General features: G+C 35.7%; 1 protein-coding gene across 1 annotated transcript in view; it reads right to left on the bottom strand.

The window, feature by feature from the left end:
* The window catches only part of LOC125226461 (facilitated trehalose transporter Tret1-like), a 28296-nt gene extending 12999 nt beyond the window's left edge, over positions 1–15297 (bottom strand). The window contains 6 exon segments of the mRNA XM_048130446.1: positions 867–1006; positions 3007–3070; positions 3072–3166; positions 3509–3759; positions 7836–7877; positions 15281–15297. Coding sequence (XP_047986403.1) covers positions 867–1006; positions 3007–3070; positions 3072–3166; positions 3509–3759; positions 7836–7877; positions 15281–15282 — 594 coding nt within the window. The 5' untranslated portion in view covers positions 15283–15297.
* Between the last annotated feature and the right edge of the window lie 4759 nt (positions 15298–20056).

The following is a 20056-nucleotide window of genomic DNA, read 5'->3' as shown; positions in this document are numbered from 1 at the left end:
TAGCCTTCGTCGAAAAATGACTCAACTATTTAAGGAAATTACCCAAAAATATAGAAAAAAAGCCTATGTCAATAACAAAAGGCCGAATATCCGTAACTCAACGGAACTGAAAAGTTTATTAACCACATCGTTACGAAGATGATCTACATTCAAGCATTGTACCTATTTTCATTAGCATGTACACAAAGCCGTTTTGTGGGCGTGCCCATTGTGCACAATATCGTGGCGATTATGAAAACAGATGTAGTTTTGTTGAACAATTAGCGTTTCTGTGACGTTTTTGTTCGAGATCACGATCTGTGTATGGGGTGTTCATTATCGGAATTATACAATAAATCGTGCCATTCGTAGACTCGTAGGTACTATATACTTACTAAAGGTTAGATAAGACTAGTCTACGTGTTATCTTAAAAGAAAATCTCGGAAAAGTCTGAGTTACAGATGGCAAGCCACAAAACCTACGGGAGGAAAAGAGGTAGTATATTGATTATTGTTTATAAAATAAGCAGTAAATAGGTAATAAGCGCTGGTGGCCTAGCGGTAAGAGCGTGCGACTTTCAATCCGGAGGTCGCGGGTTCGAACCCCGGCTCGTACCAATGAGTTTTTCGGAACTTATGTGCGAAATGTCATTTGGTATTTGCCAGTCGCTTTTCGGTGAAGGAAAACATCGTGAGGAAACCGGACTAATTCTAATAAGGCCTAGTTACCCTTTGTGTGGGAAGGTCAGATGGCAGTCGCTTTCGTAGAACTAGTGCCTATGCCAAATCTTGGGATTATTTGTCACAGCGGACTCCAGGCTCCCATGAGCCGCGGAAAATGCCTGGATAACGCAAGGAGGATGATGAAGCAGTAAATAGGTACCTACCGATATTAAGACACCCGTGGAGACCCCGACAGAGGCCAGCGCCCCCAGCATGCCTCGGAGATGCGGCTGCGAGACTTCGCACGTGTAGACCCGTGCCGGGGCGCCCACCATCCCGGACCCGAGGCCTATCATCAGCCTGCCTGGGGAATAAAATGTTGTTTGTTACCCCTTTACTCCTTTCTCTGTCATCTGAACCATGTAATTTACTCTAGGTTTCAACCTTTTACCAGCCGCTTTCGTCCCCCGAGTTTTAATGCCGGTATAGTACTTTTAGGTACCTACTATTATAAATTATATTATAACTGTGAGTCTAGTGAAAAAGGGTATAACTCAAATTGACTCGGTGAAAAAAGTCACAAGTCCGAGGTGGGACTTTCACTGAGTCAATTTGAGTTATAACCTTTTTCACTAGACCCACAGTATTTAATATTCTGTGATTTCAGAAGATACGCTATCAGCCTATCATAGTTGAATGTTTTATTTATGTGTTTTTTTACAGTTTTTTTTTCTATACAAGTACCTATGCATCTTTATTATAAAGTAGTCCATAATACAGAATCGATTTCAGTAAATGTAGGTAAATCCAAATCCGAATATACCAAAGACCAGACTCCACGATAACCATTGCCAAATGTATTTGCATTATCCAACACTTTACAAGATTACACGTGGGTATGTTTTCTTCAAATCCACATAAGTAGTACAATAAATCGTGGTTAAATAAACTTGAAATCCGCGAAATAGCGACTTTCGTTGCATTATCGGCTCTCTTGAATTTCCACGATACGAGTTCTGTAGCTACGAATCATGTTCTATCAGGGGCGGCTCACTCCGCGATTCTATCGCCGTGCTACAAGTACATGCCGGCGGCCGCGAGTTCGCGGCCTAATCAGGGGTGGCGCGCGTTCTACAGAACGCACGTTCGCACTTTCTATTGTTATTTTACGTAACGAATTTTTTTTAAGGTTCATATGCGATGTCCGCGTGTGGAATGGCTAACAATGCTAAGTTAAATAGACATCATGAATAAACTATGTACCATAGGACATTCTTACACAGATCTACTATTGATTAAGTCCCACGGAAAAGTTCAGTAAGGCTTGTGATGTTGGAACTTAAACCAAAATACTGTATATATACCTAGAAAGTACCCAAGACTTAAATATAATAGTATACAATTTTATCTAAGTAATTAATTCGTTTTAATCCATAGGCAACCCTATCATCCGACGATGCGCACGTGCGGCTGGTTTCTTTGTAAAAAATTTGTAGGCATTTAAAAAGGCGGCATTTCGTGAACATCAAAGCAGTAGGCCTTCTGTACTTGTACTATTATATATTCTGTGGTTCTATATTGATTTCAAATTATCAATAATAGAGCGTATCGGAAATAAGTACGCCTCTTATGAAATGTACACAAACACAGATGTCAATCACAATGAAAAAAATCAATCTATATTGATGAACTCTAGCGAATTGTGGGACTTGAACCATGAACCCACATGTCCCACATTTTTGGATTGCCGGTACAAATGGTACAATGTCCCTGACATTTCATCTCACAATAATAAAGGAATAATCCATATAAAAAAATGTGTTGCTTATATTCTGTAACCTAAACCACTCGAATATAACCTAACCACAAAATTATAATTTTGAAAAAACCCCCGACCACGACCTAGTGGACCGATTTTCATGAAACATGGCTAAGAACACTCCCGACTAACACAGATTTCAAATAAAAAAAACTAAATGGAAATCGGTTCATCCGTTCAGGAGCTACGATGCCACAGACAGACACACAGACAGACACACACACAGACAGACAGACAGACAGACAGACAGACAGACAGACAGACAGACAGACAGACAGACAGACAGACAGACAGACACGTCAAACTTATAACACCCCGTCGTTATAGCGTCGGGGGTTAAAAAAGGGAAAACTATGTTTCAGAGGACTACTAGTATTTTACTATTTAATCGAACGTCTATACTAGTACTTTCATTCATCTATCGTAATTGCAAATGTTGAGAGGCAAAATTTCGCTCTTTCAACAAAAGCTTACACCCAATTATCCAGCGGCCAGAGAGCCCATGGGCGATAGACTAACTATAATGATATGGACAATATACTTACCGATATATATCATGGGGATGTTGGAAGCAAACGCGATGAGTAACCAGCCTAGGATGAGCGGCACCTTCAGTGATGAGGAGTGTCAGACGGCGGCCGATTACATCCATCAGGTAGCCGCTCAGAAGGCAGCCCACGGGCGTACCAGCCGCGCTGAGACTAGCTGCAATCAAAATATATACATAAACTTCTCGCCTGTGTTCCCAAACGGGGTAGGCAGACACACTAAACTGAAAGTTTCAATGCCACTATTGGCAGTTATGGAGTCGAAAGAAAACGAAATTGGGATAGTGACAGGTTTCCAGCCCATCGCCTCGTCGGGACTTCTACGGGACCCCCGGGAGGAAAAAGGGTGGTGAAATTCTTAATCCGTCATCACTCGGGAGAAATTTTTGAAAGATTTTGTGTAACAGTCATATGTATATGATATGCCGATATAAATATAATTACTTTGATGTCGTTTAAATTGTGTGACGAGAAAATAACTCACGGGCTGTAAACTTACCAATCCAACTGGCTTCAGTTTCTGTGATATGTATACTAGATTCATTGCTCTTCAACTGTGGCAGCACTGTAGCGGAGAACCCAAACGCCATGCCAGTATTAATAGTTCCCAGATTTGCCACCAGGGACGCTAGTATTTGTCTGAGGGCCTTGCCTCTGCCAGCTTTGCTGTTGTTAGGCTTCTGAGGTAGCGGGGTTTTGGAGATGACGGGCGTGGTTGTGCCATTGTAGACGAATGGAGTGGTGTCGTTTCTGAAAGGAAAGAAGTCATCTTAAAAACAGCTAAGAGATTTTATATAATGTGGATTCCATCCTTATGGTTATCATCCTGATCCTTTCCTTAACTAATGACACTTGATCTGGATTGAAACAGTAACCAATAGGTACTACAGTTTAGGTCTAACGTTCTTCATTTATTTAGTTTTGAAATAGGACATTTTTTTAAATCCATTTGGGTATTCTGTATTTTACTGAACTAGGCAGCTAATATCTTACGAAGTACCTAGTTTGCTTCCTGTATTATACCATCAATCTTATTTACCTACATGTGCATATGAACTGTAATTTTTAGCTATCCCAATACAAATACAGACGCTCTTATCAATCTATTGTAGTCTGTACGTACGTTATTTCCGGAAATATGAAAGGAAAGGCACCGAGAAAGCACGTATTTTGTTGGTAATATAATTTGTTAAAGGAATAGTGGAAAATTTTACCTCATGGTAGGCCTCACTTGGTCGGAATAATTGGACCAGCGTTCCAAAACTAGTCTTGAAGAAACTGTACGTTATAATTTTTTTTCTTTTATTTCTTTGATGGCGAGGAAAATAATAATTGGACAAGACCTTGACATGCCCTGAGAGACCCCGCTACGCCCAAACAACCTTACCTCTATGTTTCTTTAAAAAAATAGTCGTTATACCCAGATGACCTATTGACAAGTAATTATTGATTATTGTCATTGCATAGTTAAAGTGATAAAACCTACGGGTGAATGCATACTAAACACATAACGTTTCCATAAGAATGTATCGACGATTGCCATTCGGCTACGCCGGCACGGCCCGGCAGGTCGCTAATATATAGGGTGTCCCTAAAACCGACGCCAAAACGAAAAGGGGTGAATTAACAACTATCAGTCTATCACATTATGCGAATTTGACCGTAACATGACATGGTTTTCAAGATAAAAATATTACCTACTTTAATAGTGGACATCCAGTAAACAACACCCTGTTAATACGCTACAGGAGCGAAAATACTAAAATGGACGAAGCGAAGGTTGACTGGAAGAGATCCCTTATAGGGATAAGTTCGCCTTTGCACACCATAACTATACTGTATTTCTATGTCCTTAACTTGTCTTATGTACAATAAAGTGTTAAAAAAAATAATTGGAAAGTTTCAATTTGGGAATTTTAGTAAAATATACTAGTGTCATTAACTAGTTTTATCAAAAAAAAAATTGACCATTCAGAACAACTCAGTTAAAAGATATTGCAAAAAAATCTTCAAAATCGAAGTTTCGCTCTCGACTGTTTCCTCCTTCAAAACTTAATCAATCGTAACGAAATTTGAGAATCTGAATAACAATGAAATAATCTGTGTCGGGCCGTTTAGTTTTTTTTTGCTTATTATTACCAATTTTAAATACCACGCCTTTTTTTGCGCCATAATCAATAAGGCCGTTTTTGGAAATTTTTGATGGGCTCTAGCGACTTTAAAAATAAGAATATCAAAAAAATCAAAACGGTCCGACACAGATAAAAATAATAATAATCTATGTTGAAAAAAAAAACATTGCTCTATCGTCAAAAACCAGGGAGGAAATAGTCGAAAGCGTTTGTATAGAGAATTGACTCCTCCTGTACCGTCTTAAGAAAAATAATATTAATTATGTAACGTATGTCATTTTCACCATTTGGGGCAAATTGATAGGTCATAAACGGGGCAGTCTCGTGACCTGAAGGTGCGGCACCACCCAGTGAGATATCTTCCCATTGACGTATTTCGGTATTGTACATCATTGTTCATTGGACATAATTAAGATACCGCTGATTATTTAAAAAGTAATTGCAGGCATCTTCTGCGCGAGTTCACTCCATCGTAGGCCACGTCTTTGCCTTTGGCTAGTCTGTGGGGGCCAAGAGTGAGCCCTTTTATAATAACCTAACATACCTATTTTTTTTGTATCGACTTGATCGATATCGATATTGATCAAATCAAAAATTCATTTTTCACAAATCAATATAGGGTACTTTTTGGGTTTATTGAAGCACGCAAAACGAATAAATAAAAGAGGCGGTTATATAAATACCTATAAATATGTAAGTATTCATTATAGGAATAATTTTCCGATAAAGAGAGTATTTCATAAAATTTAAGGCACGATTTTCATCAGAATCTTTACCTTTAAATAAACCTCACCAGGTACGATGTGTTTTTACTAGTACTACACCTCGGACACTGGCGATCAAATATATGAAAGAGTCTAAGCTCGTGTAGGAGAAACGTATACTACTATGCTTGTAATTGAGTGAAATATGACAGGCCGACTGTTCGCGTTTTTGACAGGCGGTAACTGTGAGGTAACCGAGAGGGAGTGGGCGGCACTTACAGCGGGGAGCGAAAGTGGCCATACTGTACGATAGTACTCTTTTATTATACTGTGCTAGTACGAAGGAAATAAAGCGTGTCATTGAGTTTCAGTAAAACTAACTCAAAATTTAAACTGTTTAATTATTTATAGGTACACATCGGTAGGACCGTAGAACTTTCCAGAACAGACAACAATGTAAGTAACTAAACTGCATAATTCAGTTTCTTATCAATCATTATTTACTTAATTAAATTTCGACCGTGGCACACTTTATATTCTATCGGAATATTCCCTTCAACTCATAATTTTATGGTAATTTTATTTACTAGCTAATCTATTTACGAGTTAGCTGTTTCAATTTGTCATATGCTGACTTTTAACCAACAGCAACATTAAAAGTACTAATGATTAATGAACGACAACTCATCGTATTACCAGGCAATGTTGGGCAGGGTGGGCAAAGTTACAGCATTTGATGGTAGGTAACTGTTTTGACGATAAAAACGGCAGTATTCAGGAATATGATTTGCAGAAATGACAGGGAGGACTTTCCAGTAGAGAAAGGTCCTTAGTCCTCATGCTTCTTTTGCATAGAGTCATAAGACCCTTTTCAGCAGAATTATGCATTGCTCATTCAATGCCATTCAGTTATCACATTACCGTGGGTTCCGCTTGGTAATATTTATTATTAAAACTATCAAGGTACATTGAAAACCAGCTAATGTTAAGATACCAAAGTACCTGTTCAAATTGACCACTCCTACATATAATGAAGGACATTGAATTCCGAAGCCGTCATTATTTCCAATTACCGTAAGTCAGCCATTAGGAATACTAAAACTGGACCATGCCGGTTACGTCTGGTTTTAGAATCCTGATCATGCGGCTAATTTTCGTAATCGGAATTTTAAGCGTTGCGTTTAACCAAACATTCGTAAAGCTATATACAAAATCTATATAAAATAAAATAAAATCTTTATTTCCAGAAAAGTAAATTACATAGTGCAGCAGGGGTTCCCGACTCCCCGCACTAGGCTTTGCCTGTATCGCGGGGTACCAGTTACAATTTAATAACAGAAATAAAGTTACAAAAACATAAAATCCAGCTTTTGGTTTAAGAAACTTAAAACTACTTAACAATAACAATCATGAAATATTGCCATGACATTAGAAAAGATACACAAGAAAAACACTAGGACTAACATACATGGTTCAATATAGCTTCTGTCTCGGCATAATTTAGGGAACTTAAGTAATTAAATATGATTTTTTTCGCTTCTAAAGAGGTGCTAGATCTAAGATTGCAATACTTAATACATTTGTAAGTGGTCACTCTGATGCGATCTCCAAAACGTTCTCCAAAGGCGGTAGCTATAGTTTATCAATATTAAGATTCCTTGAAAATAACGTTAAAAGCAACAGCTTACACTTACGTTACGACTTATGAGACAGATAATAAATACCTACCACCAAACAGCCAAACCCAAACCCAACGTGCAATCAAATTCTCATGCCATGCGTAGGTTCCCAATAAAGCATATTCACACCCACGATAAGGTCCAGTTTGCCAAAAATCAGGGAACCGTTGTTTGTGAAAAGTGGTTTTTCTCTGTCTATCTATAGGTATAATATCGATCACTGACTCGAACCTGTTTTACTACATCCATCCCAACACCGACATAGAACTACAACACATCCCCAAAACAAAATAGAAGTAAGTAGCACTTACTCCAAGGAACCATAGGAAGGCAGTGACGATTTGTCGCTCCACCTGGCAGTTGATCAAGAAGACATAAATAAGAGAAAAAGCAAGTAGACACGGAAAAGTTAACATTTAGGGGGTATAGTTTAAGGGAGAATAGTCAACGAAATAATAGTTATTTGTTATACAAGGGGGCAAAGTTGTATTTTAACGCCGAGTGTGGAATTGAAAAACGAGCAAGTGAAAGGATTCTATAGTTGAACCACGAGCGAAGCGAGTGGTTCGAGAATAGAATCCTGAACTTGCGAGTTTTTTAACACACGAGAAGTAAAATACATTTGCACCCGAGTGTAACACAAAACTTTTCCCCTCACTATAGCGAGGAAACTACAATGCAAAAAATGCGTTTATCACTGCTTCCAGTAGTTCCACAGGTGGTAAATCATCTTTATTACTAGATTCACCTACTTTAATCAATTTTAAAGCAGTTAATTTGACTTTATTCAAGGTCAAATTACTTTACCCACTAGTGGATAAAATGCGTTTTTACCCGCTGGTATTAAAGGACAAAACACGTGTTTCCGAGCTAGTGAGGGGAAATAGTTATTTGTTATACAAGGGGGCAAAGTTGTATTTTAACGCCGAGTGTGGAATTGAAAAACGAGCAAGTGAAAGGATTCTATAGTTGAACCACGAGCGAAGCGAGTGGTTCGAGAATAGAATCCTGAACTTGCGAGTTTTTTAACACACGAGAAGTAAAATACATTTGCACCCGAGTGTAACACAAAACTTTTCCCCTCACTATAGCGAGGAAACTACAATGCAAAAAATGCGTTTATCACTGCTTCCAGTAGTTCCACAGGTGGTAAATCATCTTTATTACTAGATTCACCTACTTTAATCAATTTTAAAGCAGTTAATTTGACTTTATTCAAGGTCAAATTACTTTACCCACTAGTGGATAAAATGCGTTTTTACCCGCTGGTATTAAAGGACAAAACACGTGTTTCCGAGCTAGTGAGGGGAAAAGAAAATTGTGCTGATACATAGGTCCAGTAGCTGATAGCTTTCCTAGCTACAGATGGAGTGCATATTACATGTGCGTGCATGTTTTCCGTCGTATTTTCTCTATGCTATTTTAGTCTGAAAAGTACTGAGGTTCACTTAAGTAATGCAAAAATGCTTCCGAAAATACAATGGAAAAACATATCAGTTATCTATGTATATAGTAAATCTAAAAAGGATGTGAATGGAGATTTCCGATAGTAATTTTACTATAAGAAACATATTCTAAACTATGTTATTAACCACCTAATATGATTAAAGAAACAATAATCCTTTATAAACGCTCCATTAAGTTTATCAAGTTATTTATTATACTATAATATATGTATAACACGTGATTATAATATTCGTAATAGTTGCCGAGAAACGGATTATCGTTATACATTAATTGTAGGTAAGGTGCATTAGGGTAATTCCGAATGACAGAAATGCTCTGGTAATTCCGAAAGGGGAATCTTGATATGATGGAAATAATGGTGATTTTTATGCGACTTTCGTAATTAGACGACTTTTTGAATTACCCTAATGCACCTTACCTATGTTTATTGTTACCTGACTGACACAGACCATATTATTATGTATCAGGATAATCTGTCTCACATCCGATATTGGATTGGATAATGTGAAAAATCACTTATTGCCGTATCTTACGGATATTTTAATGAAATACATGTTTTGCAATAAAAAAGGAGATTATTGTAATTAGTGATCTGATCACATGATTTCTCGGATATGTAAATTTCACGCAACATGTGACTCGAATCACATGCCGCTGTGAATGATCCACGAAACTTCCGGATGTGAAGATTGTGCAGGTTGCCATTCAAATTGTATTTTCACCGGGGCCCCTTTCTTTCCCATAAACTTTTTGGTCAGAATTTCGTTAGTCATAAGTTGTTATTCATATATTTTGTGGTCATAAACATCACTAGTCATAATTTTTGTTACGAATAATGCTTAATGGTACTAACATTAACAACCCATAATATTGGATGCCATAACCTTAAAAGTCATAAAGTTGATGAGTATAAAATTGAAAGGCATAACAATAATTATCCAGAAATATTACTAGGCATATTTTTTGAAGCCCTACTGATTTTTCTGCATACAGTTTTAAGGCATAAACCTCATAAGTCATAATCTTTGTTACGAATAACGTTTAATAGTTCTAACGTTAACAACCCATATTATAGAATACTATAATCTTAGAATCACGAAAGTTGATGAATATAACATTTAAAACGGATCCCTTTGTTAGCCAGATTATCATTAGTCATAATTCTGAAACGGTTTCATTAGGGTCACCTATAGATAGGTTAGGTTAGGTTTGTTTTATGGCAATCCTGAAAAGTTACGCGTTTTTGAGAAAAACCAAATTATGACTAACGAAAATGTGGACAATCGATACATTATACCTTATGACTTTATTGGTAGTCCGCATTTACCTCGCGTCCATTAGAACCGTTGACGAAGCCAAATACTACAAAAATCAGCATGCAAAGGAAGAAATGGCGGGAAAATCAGTGAGCTCATTGAGTATTTTAATCCTCATTTCTCAGCTAGGTTCGCTAGTTACCTTGTGTCATTCAGAGCAAAAATAGGAGCCCCGCATAGCGAGGCTCCGTCGAATCGCTGGCGGGGCCTAATACTTTTAAAAGCAACATGAAAAAATTAATCACATAACATGTAAAAGACGAAATGGCGGGAAAATCAGTGAGCCCAACGAGAAAATTTTCATTTCTCGGGTAGGTTCGTTAGTTACCTTGTGTCATTCAGAGCAGAAATAGGAGCCCGTCGAATCGCTGGTGGGGCCTAATATTCTTAAAAGCGACATGAAAAAATTAAACACATAACATGTAAAAGACGAAATGGCGGGAAAATCAGTGAGCCCAACGAGAAAATTTTCATTTCTCGGGTAGGTTCGTTAGTTACCTTGTGTTCCTTATAATGAAAAATAATATAGATCCCATTGAATGTTATTATTAAAGTTAATGTGGACAGTAATCATTATTACTTGCGAAAATATACTTTACGACAATTATGACAAACATGTTTATTGCTTTCAACATTATGTCCATAATACAAAATGCAATTTGATTATTATGCCAAACAATGTTTATGACTAACAATAATGATGACTTGCAAAAATCTGACCTCCAATTTCTGACATTCAACTTTATGACTAATGATAATAAGACTATTAAAAATTATGACTAACAACGTTATGGATTGTAAAAATCGGACTAAAAAAATTATGGGAACCAATAGAGACCCATTTTCACCACACCAACTGGTAATATCTCTCTTGATTATTCGAAATGGGATAGCAAAATTGCACTTTATCCACATGAGTGCAAAGGAATGATATACAAATCTTAACTTGATGTCTTAAATTGGATTTTACCTATAAATGATGATTTTGAATCATAAATAGGTGTTTAATAGATTGATGGATTTGATTTAGTTTGATGTTTTAAAATTAGTAGGTATTTTATTCATGTTGGTGTGGTGAAAAATGTTTCACTCGGTAGCAAAGTTTGTTTAACCTTTGTTCCTTGAAACCCTCACAACGCTCCAGACACAGAATATATTGCAAATAGGTAAATAGTTACCTAATAATTCTGCCCGCACTATTCAACATAATGAATGATGGGTATTGGTTAGAGTAGTTAGACAGTTTTTTGTAACATACCTACAGTATATTTATGTACATAGGGTATGTATGATAAATTGCTCTCTCATGCAGATTTAGGTATGTACATAGACATACGAGTACCTACTTAATTTCAAGCCTACTACCATCATCCATTTTATTCCAGTAAGTATATAGAATGTTTTAATTGAATATATCTGCGTTTAGATAAAAAGGTTATCAGCGCAGATTGTTATCTGTTGTACTGTTGTATTACTGTTGTAATACTGTTGTATTATTATCAGCTAAATACAGTTTCTATTTTGTATTTTTATTAACCTTTTAACCTGATTATTACCTAGATTATGTCATTATATATCATTAAAGTTAGAAACACATAAAATGTTATATGTTTATTGTAAATAATTATATGTAGGTATATCGGCAACGCGATAAAGAAATACATTTGACACGTGTGTATTGATATTTAAACAGCCTTATTATTTTATTATTATTATTTATGTTCAACACAATCTCAAAATACCTAAGTAGGTAATTCATTTACCAATTGCTAAGTTTAGTATATATTGATCTGTCTGTAATGTTTCACAGTGTCTATAACATATCACGTTCCCCGTTTTTCGTTAAAATATCCCAATAAGTACTTACATGAAGACTCCCTTCATCGAATTACGAAACATCTATGCGGAAGTCGGACGTGTTTGAGTCTGTTCATGGTCTGTTCGATCTCCTAAACTAAAATATACAATGTTGGCAGAACGCTTGAGATAAGCTTTCAGCAGACTATATACATGATTGATTATCTCACAGATTTAATTACGTCAACGATAACATAATTATTACAAAGTGAATATTTGGATTTTATGTAATTGAATACAGTAAGTATATAACGATACAAGTGCGGAAAAGAGCAAGTTTGAAACGAGCGTGCGATAAATTAAAACACGACCGAAGGGAGTGTTTTAAATCGACACGAAAAAGATTTCCAGGATTAACTACTAAGTTAAGTCTTTAGCAGGGTAAATCCAGGGTAAACCAAGATGAAGCCTACTTGTTACAAATTGCTCTTTCAAGTCTATCTTCGATGGTGGTAACTATTATATTTCTTGTCATTAGGATATTCATATAATTTTATTAGTATGTACTCGTGTCCAAATCGTGTTCTGAATAGGTAAGTATTATTAGTAATTACCCAATGCCAAGGCGTGGAGAAGAATCAATTTAGTTCATTATGTAGGTCAATTTATCCGTTTTGATTTGGTTCTTCTAAAAGATAACACTTTCAACGGATTCTATAGAAGTAAAGCGGAAAAATAAGTAACTGTATCTTAATAGTTTTAAATTAATGAATAATATATAAGTAGCGGTTTGAAACTTCATTAAAAGTTTACTTACTGATTTAATTATTGGGCACAGCGAGTATGATTAAAAAAGTTAAGATAAAACATACTACTAGTAGTAAACTAATAACAACATGGGGGTTAGGTTAACAACGGATAAGTACTTAACAAAAAGCGTTGAGTATGTGGAAAGGACCTGTAAGTATCTCCCATACAACCATTTCAGTCGCAAAATCTTCAAATCAGTAACTAACTGTCAAATGTGACATAACGCGTGGTAACGGCGTGCAAACAATGCGACCGTATTGATACAATAACAAAATGCAGTCGTCGTGTGCACTCGTTACGGTAACAAAATGTGTACGAATTTGTGGCTGTCAATGTCACTGTCAGAATGACTTTTAACGACACTTTATTAGTCGACGTTTGCACACATAACGGTAACAACATGTGGACGAATTTGTGGCTGTCATTGTCACTGTCAGAACGGTTTCTGACAGTGACATTGACAGAATTTGTACACACATGTGTAGGTCTGATTACCGAACTGCTCCTAAACCACTGTATCCGCAAATGACAATCTGAAATACGAAGGTTTCTCAAACTGTCTTGTGAAGTTGTGGACTGGTTGCTTTGAATCATTTAAATATGAGCGAATTAAATAATAATAAACGACGACGACCATTTAAGCACTCTTCGACATTTTATAGAAATGTGGGAAAGTTGAGAAAAATGCAGAATGATAATACAAATAGATAAGCACTTTATAGTTACTTAATGTATTAAATATATAATTTTTAATTCTTATTGATAAAAATGAAGTGTAGTGTTGCTTTACACAATAAAAGTAGGAATCAAATGAAATAGAGTATTTACTGTGATATTAATAGAATTTCTGTTGCGCAATGATAGTTTTTTTCAGTACAGATGCTGCTTTTTTTTAACGCAGTAGTGCGAGCAAATCAAGCAATGATTCATTTCTTGTCTGGTCGAAACTCTTAGCTTAGATTTAGGCACTGAAAATCGTCGTACGATACACGTGCGAAAAGGACATTCGCAACTCGTGTCGATTTAAAACACTCCCTTCGTTCGTGTATTAATTTATTGCTACTCGTATCGATTTTCCTCTTTTCCGCACTCGTATCTACAAGTATTTTGTTTGGGTTACAAAAAAACACATTATTTACTCTACTACGTTTTATTTATGTCTCTTTAACATTACAAATTTGTAGACACTTATCTATACAAAAATCTTGACAAAAGAAGTACAGATCGCTGAAATGAATGTTGATAGTAATATTAATGAAGACTACTTCAACAAGTGTCAATTGTGAAATGCCGCACAATACTAGTTGCTCTATAGAAGACCATAATAATATGATCCCCGATCCTTTACAACCCAGCAGCTCGGTACGCACGTTACAATTTTTTTTTAATCTTCTTTAGTGAGGGCAACTGAGTACGACGGCATATTTAATTGTTTATAAAGTTTGAGGATACCTGAAAAAAATGAATACAAGAAGCCATTCTGCTTTCGGTCACGCGTGTACGCTGCGACCATTTTGCGACCGTTTGTTGACCGTTTGGTGACCGTTTGGCGACTGTTTTTTACATGGAATAATACCGTCTTAATCCATATTTTAACAACTTTATTGGTTTTCTAGGCATTATTTTTATTATTTCAGTATAGTATATGCACCAGAGCACTAAAACTTCACCAATCAATATACATAACACGCAAACACCGAGTAGTCAATAATATTATTACTAGTTAAACTGAGGTAAATTGATGGCGCGTTGATAAATTTAGACTTATTTTATGAAATCACTCGAGCAATTTAATTGGCCATGGTAATTAGCCCACATTATATTACAAATGCAAACAATATTTATCTTTAACAAATTCTTACGCCATTACATTTTAATGTCAAATGATTTTATTTCTTTTTTACTTTGACGTCTCTGACAGTCGCCATTTGAAAAGAATGAAATGAACGAATGATTTTGGGAAAGTAGTCGCCAAACGGTAACAATGTGTGCACGCGTAGTGCACACTTCTGTCACTTCTGTGACCATTTGTGCCTGTTACCAATCGTCCCCATTTGGGTCGCCGCGACTAAACGTCGACCGTACTGCGACTAAGCATTGAGACCCGAAGACCTGTGTGTACACAAAATAGGAGGATTTGCGTAGGAACGGCGACCGATTATGGTTATATGGGAGCTAACTATTAGGGATTTTTTAAGTAAAAGGGAATGAGTTAAGATTTTGTACATAAACCATAGGTAAACAATTGAGCACTACCTTATTAAAAAAATATACAATAACCTCCCTTACTCGGCAGTCAGGTAACAATAACATAAATGCATTATCGAAATAAAAAAATATATGTTTATTGATAAAAAACTACTTACATTATATGCGAAAAGGAGCAGTCTTACTACACTATTTACTGTTTTACCACTGTAACCTATTAAATCGAAAACATTCGTTTAACAAATGCTGCTAATTCTAAATGAAATGAAATAAAATAAATGGAAAAGTTGACCTAAAATGAGAAAAACGTATGTCGCCGTTTAGTAAACTTTGTTAAAAAAATTCAATACTTTAGTTATAACATTAAGTGATTCTAAAAGCCAGATAAATGGACTAGAAGTTTTGAGGTTTTTTATATTTTTCCTCTCAAAGGCAACAAAGAAATTTTACCTTAAATTTAAACTATCGTAAAATTTCCATACATTCGCCATTGCTGTCAGAATTCTCCTTTCGATTAGATGCCGTGAGCGGCTCGTCGGAGGCAGACGTGTCGCCGGTCGCTCCGCGTTGACAATTAAATTTGACAAATATTTTGACAGAAAATAGTGTACGTACACGAAAAACCATACCAGTGTAAAACTGTGCTCAAAATAAATAGGGTAAATCAAATATGTCAGGTGGAGATCCAATCTCATTTAAAATTTAAAGGTGCATGGCTTGTGCATAAAAAATAAATAAAAATATATCACATTATCAAAGAAAATAACGAACACAACCGAATGAGTATAAATGATTTCATTCTAGTTCGGTTAAATTGAAAAAAGTTTAATGTTTTGATTTACTCATTGGAATACATTTTCATTACGCTGGTATTAACAGTACGTCATTTTAAAAATATATATGACAGTACCTACGTCAAATTTTGTCAACCAAACTTCACAGCATTGTATGTAAACAATTACAATTTAATTTATTCATACATATTCAGATACGTATTAATCGATTCTTACTTAGAATAGAAAAAAGGGGAATGCGAGCGGGTATAGGTATAGTGATTCTGGTTCAAATTTAATTGTGTATATAAAAAAAATGACTCAATTTCATTAAAGATTTACTCTGTGCATACCGCGAACACGTAACCGTAAGTTAAAAAACAATAATAATTATAAATCACCTAAATACATCGTTGTTTACAAAGCGCTTGTTTTGAATGGCACTTCTCCACTCAACTAAACCAAATATTCATGGAACACCAGCTGGTGACCAGCATAAATGACTATGAACAGCCGTGCAAAAATATCTGATTTTCTATAGTGGGCCATAACATAAGTATATGACGACATGTTCCCGGCAAAAATTTGTGATGCTCCGTGACCGGCAAAAACATCGTCTCTCTTTCTAGCGTCTCGCGAGCGTATAGCGTCGGGCCAACTGTATGGAAAAAGACGCCGCGTCAGCGCGGCTTAACCATACAGTTGGCCCGACGCTACGATCGCAAGACGGTAGATGTGGGAGGGTCCTTATCCGCATACATATCTGATCGGGTCGCTTAAAAATATTTGATTCTTTATAAAAACCTAAATTACACTTTCACCCGCATAAATATCTATCCATTGTTAAATCAAATATATATCTTACGGGCTAGAAATCATTAATATGTAATTAAAGTGCAATAATAAACCCTACCTGGTTGCCTTACAGCCGTAAATTGTATGAGGTGATTTGACAGTTCACGAAAACGAGCCTTTATACAAGCTTTTATTCAACTTGCCTTGTTAGTAGGTATGTTAGTTTGAGTCAAAACGTAGAAGCTAAATTTGACCCACTTTCCGGTTTCCAATTGAGCTGAAATTTTGCACACCTATGTAAATCAAGTGACAATGCAATATTATGGTATCATGGAGCTAATCTGATGATGGAGCAGAAAGGTGATCATAGGAACTCTGTTATGAAACGTCGTATACCCATTGAGTCAGGGGTTTTTAAAAATGTCTCGGAGAGCAATAATAGTTATTTGTTTTACAAGGGGCAAAGTAGTTGTTTAACCGCACGTGCCAATATTGATACCTGAGCAAGCGAAAGATTCCAATATTGAACCGCGAGCGTAGCGAGTGGTTCAAAAAGTGGAATCTTGAGCGTTGCGAGGGTATCAAGGCACGAAGGTTAAACAAACTTTGCCACCGAGTGAAACACAAAATTTTTCACCACACCAACACGAACAAAATACTGACTATAAAACATCAAAACAAATCAAATTCATCAATTTATTCAATATTTTTGATTCAAAATCATCATTTATAGGGTAAAATCTAGCAGACATATTAAGACATCGGGTTAAAATTTGCATGAAATTACTTTGCCCCCTTGTGGATAAAATGCAATTTTGCTATCTGTTTTCGAATAGCAAAGAATGCCTTTACCAGTTGGTGTGGTGAAAATATTTTTTTTGCAAAAAAACTTATTATAAATTGGGAGGTGTAATTTTTTATTATCTCTTACATAGCATTAAGACGAAAAATCGACCAAGAGCGCGTCAATGTAGGGTTTCGTAGTTTCCGAGATTTTACATAATGACAATTTTTAGGGTTCCGTAGTCAACTAGGAACCCTTATAGTTTCGCCATGTCTGTCTGTCCGTCCGTCCGTCCGTCCGTCCTAGGGTTGTAAAAAAACGGTTTTTTTTTCTGGCTTGAAAAAAAACATGAAAAAAAACCGTGAAAAAAAACAGTTTTTTTTCTGGAGTATGTTTTTTTTCTAAAGTACGAAATCTCAAAATTTGCAAAGTAGTTAATACTTTTATACGGTTTTTTAGACTTAATGTTAATTATTAAACGAATTTAATCAAATAACTTTAATTTCTGGTCTTATAAAAGTAACATTTACGAAATCTGTAGTTTGTAGTTATCACTATTTACTGTTGGCAACACCACCGCCTCTCCACGCTACACGCCGCATCGGGGATTCCCCAATAAACGTTTGTATACTGAATTAAAATGTACGTTATTGTTATTGAAACACGTTACAACTCACGAAAAACCGTTATTGTCGTATTATTTGTTTATCTGAAAAAAAAAACCATATTTAGAAAAAAAACCAAGGTGCTCGGTTTTTTTTCATGTTTTTTTTCATAATTCTGAAAAAAAAAACATTTGGTTTTTTTTCTATTTACAACCCTAGTCCGTCCGTCCGCGGATAATCTCAGTAACCGTAAGCACTAGAAAGCTGAAATTTGGTACCAATATGTATATCAATCACGCCAACAAAGTGCAAAAATAAAAAATGAAAAAAAATGTTTTATTAGGGTGGGGGCTGAGATTTTTTTTAATTCCAACCCCGACGTGTGATATATTGTTGGATAGGTATTTAAAAATGAAAAAGGGTTTACTAAGATCGTTTTTTGATAATATTAATAGTTTCGGAAATAATCGCTTGTAAAGGAAAAAAAAGTGCGTCCCCCCCCTCTAACTTTTGAACCCTACGTTCAAAAAATATGAAAAAAATCACAATAGTAGAACTTTATAAAAACTTTCTAGGAAAATTGTTTTGAACTTGATAGGTTCAGTATTAGTTTTTGAGAAAAATACGGAAAACTACGGAACCCTACATAGTCAGGGACCAAACGACCTATTTTACAAAAAGTCGTCGACATCTCTTCTAAATACTTAAAACAGGTATGGATGTGTTCCTCGTTATCTCCAGATTACGAATTGACCTGTTTTAGTTTAAGAAGGGGGGGACGGGTTGAGAAAAAGGGGGAGAAAGATGGCGGCCCACCATCATAGATATTTATTCACATCTCGAGTCCTATGGCACCAATCTGTTCGTGCAAGGTGTCGTTTGAAAGCTTATTAAACCTACTTTAATTGTTTTTAAATAACTATACTCTTAAAAGTAACCGTTTACGAAATATTTGAAAATATGTGTTTTTTTTATCGCGCATGAATTGCACAAGTACTAGAAAAAATGCGTCTAACTCAATAAACAATAACTTTACCGCAATTGATGTTATTATAAAATTTTTGCGTCTATTCATGATCTTTCTAAAAATATAAGTTTCATTGGTATATGATAATATATAACCATGTAATTACGAATTTGGTTTAGCAGAAGTCACTCTGCCCGGTCGCAGAAATGGGCGCTGACCGTAGTAAAGTATTCAATATTTTAGAGGTCCTATTTTACGGATCCATATGCGAGAGCTATCGTTTCAAAGCTAATTAAACCTACTATATTTTTTTATAAATAACTATAGTCATAAAGGTAGCTGTTTAGAAAATATTTGAAAATATGTGTTTTATAGACCATGTCGCACAAGTACCTACTGGTAAAAAATGGTTCTTAATCAATAAACAACAACTTTTCCGGAATTGATGTTAGTATGAGATTTACGCGGAATTTCGTGCGCTTTCTAATAACATAAGTTTTATTGGTGTATGATATTATATAACCAAGTAATTACAAATAGGGTTAAGTAGGGGCCACAGCGCCCGGCCACGTATGGATGCTGACCGTCGCCAAATTTTCTATATTTTTCAGATCCTATTTTATTTAACAGGAATCTTTTGAAAGCATATTATGCGTACTATCATTAGTTCTCAATAATTTTAGTTGTAACTATAGTAGCTAACAAAATATTTGAAAATATGCATTGGAACCGATGTGAGTAAAACATGCTTCTAGCTCAATGAATTATATTTTTTTCCGCAATTGATATAGTTAATAACAAAATAAACGGCGAAATGTATGACCTTTTCAAATAATAAGTTTTGTCAGTATTGCATAAAGAATTAATGTTAATTTATCCATCATACTCACTGCGCACCGTCATATACATGGATGACCATTTTCGTTGCCGTTTTCATAATTTTTAAGATTGTATCTTGGTGCATGACCAATAAACAATAACTTTACCGCAAATAATGTTATGATATGCTT

The sequence above is a fragment of the Leguminivora glycinivorella genome, chromosome 5 (assembly GCF_023078275.1).
Source record: "Leguminivora glycinivorella isolate SPB_JAAS2020 chromosome 5, LegGlyc_1.1, whole genome shotgun sequence".
Lineage (NCBI taxonomy): Eukaryota > Metazoa > Arthropoda > Insecta > Lepidoptera > Tortricidae > Leguminivora > Leguminivora glycinivorella.
Note: the sequence above shows the minus strand (reverse complement) of the source record. Positions and strands in the feature narration are given on the sequence as shown.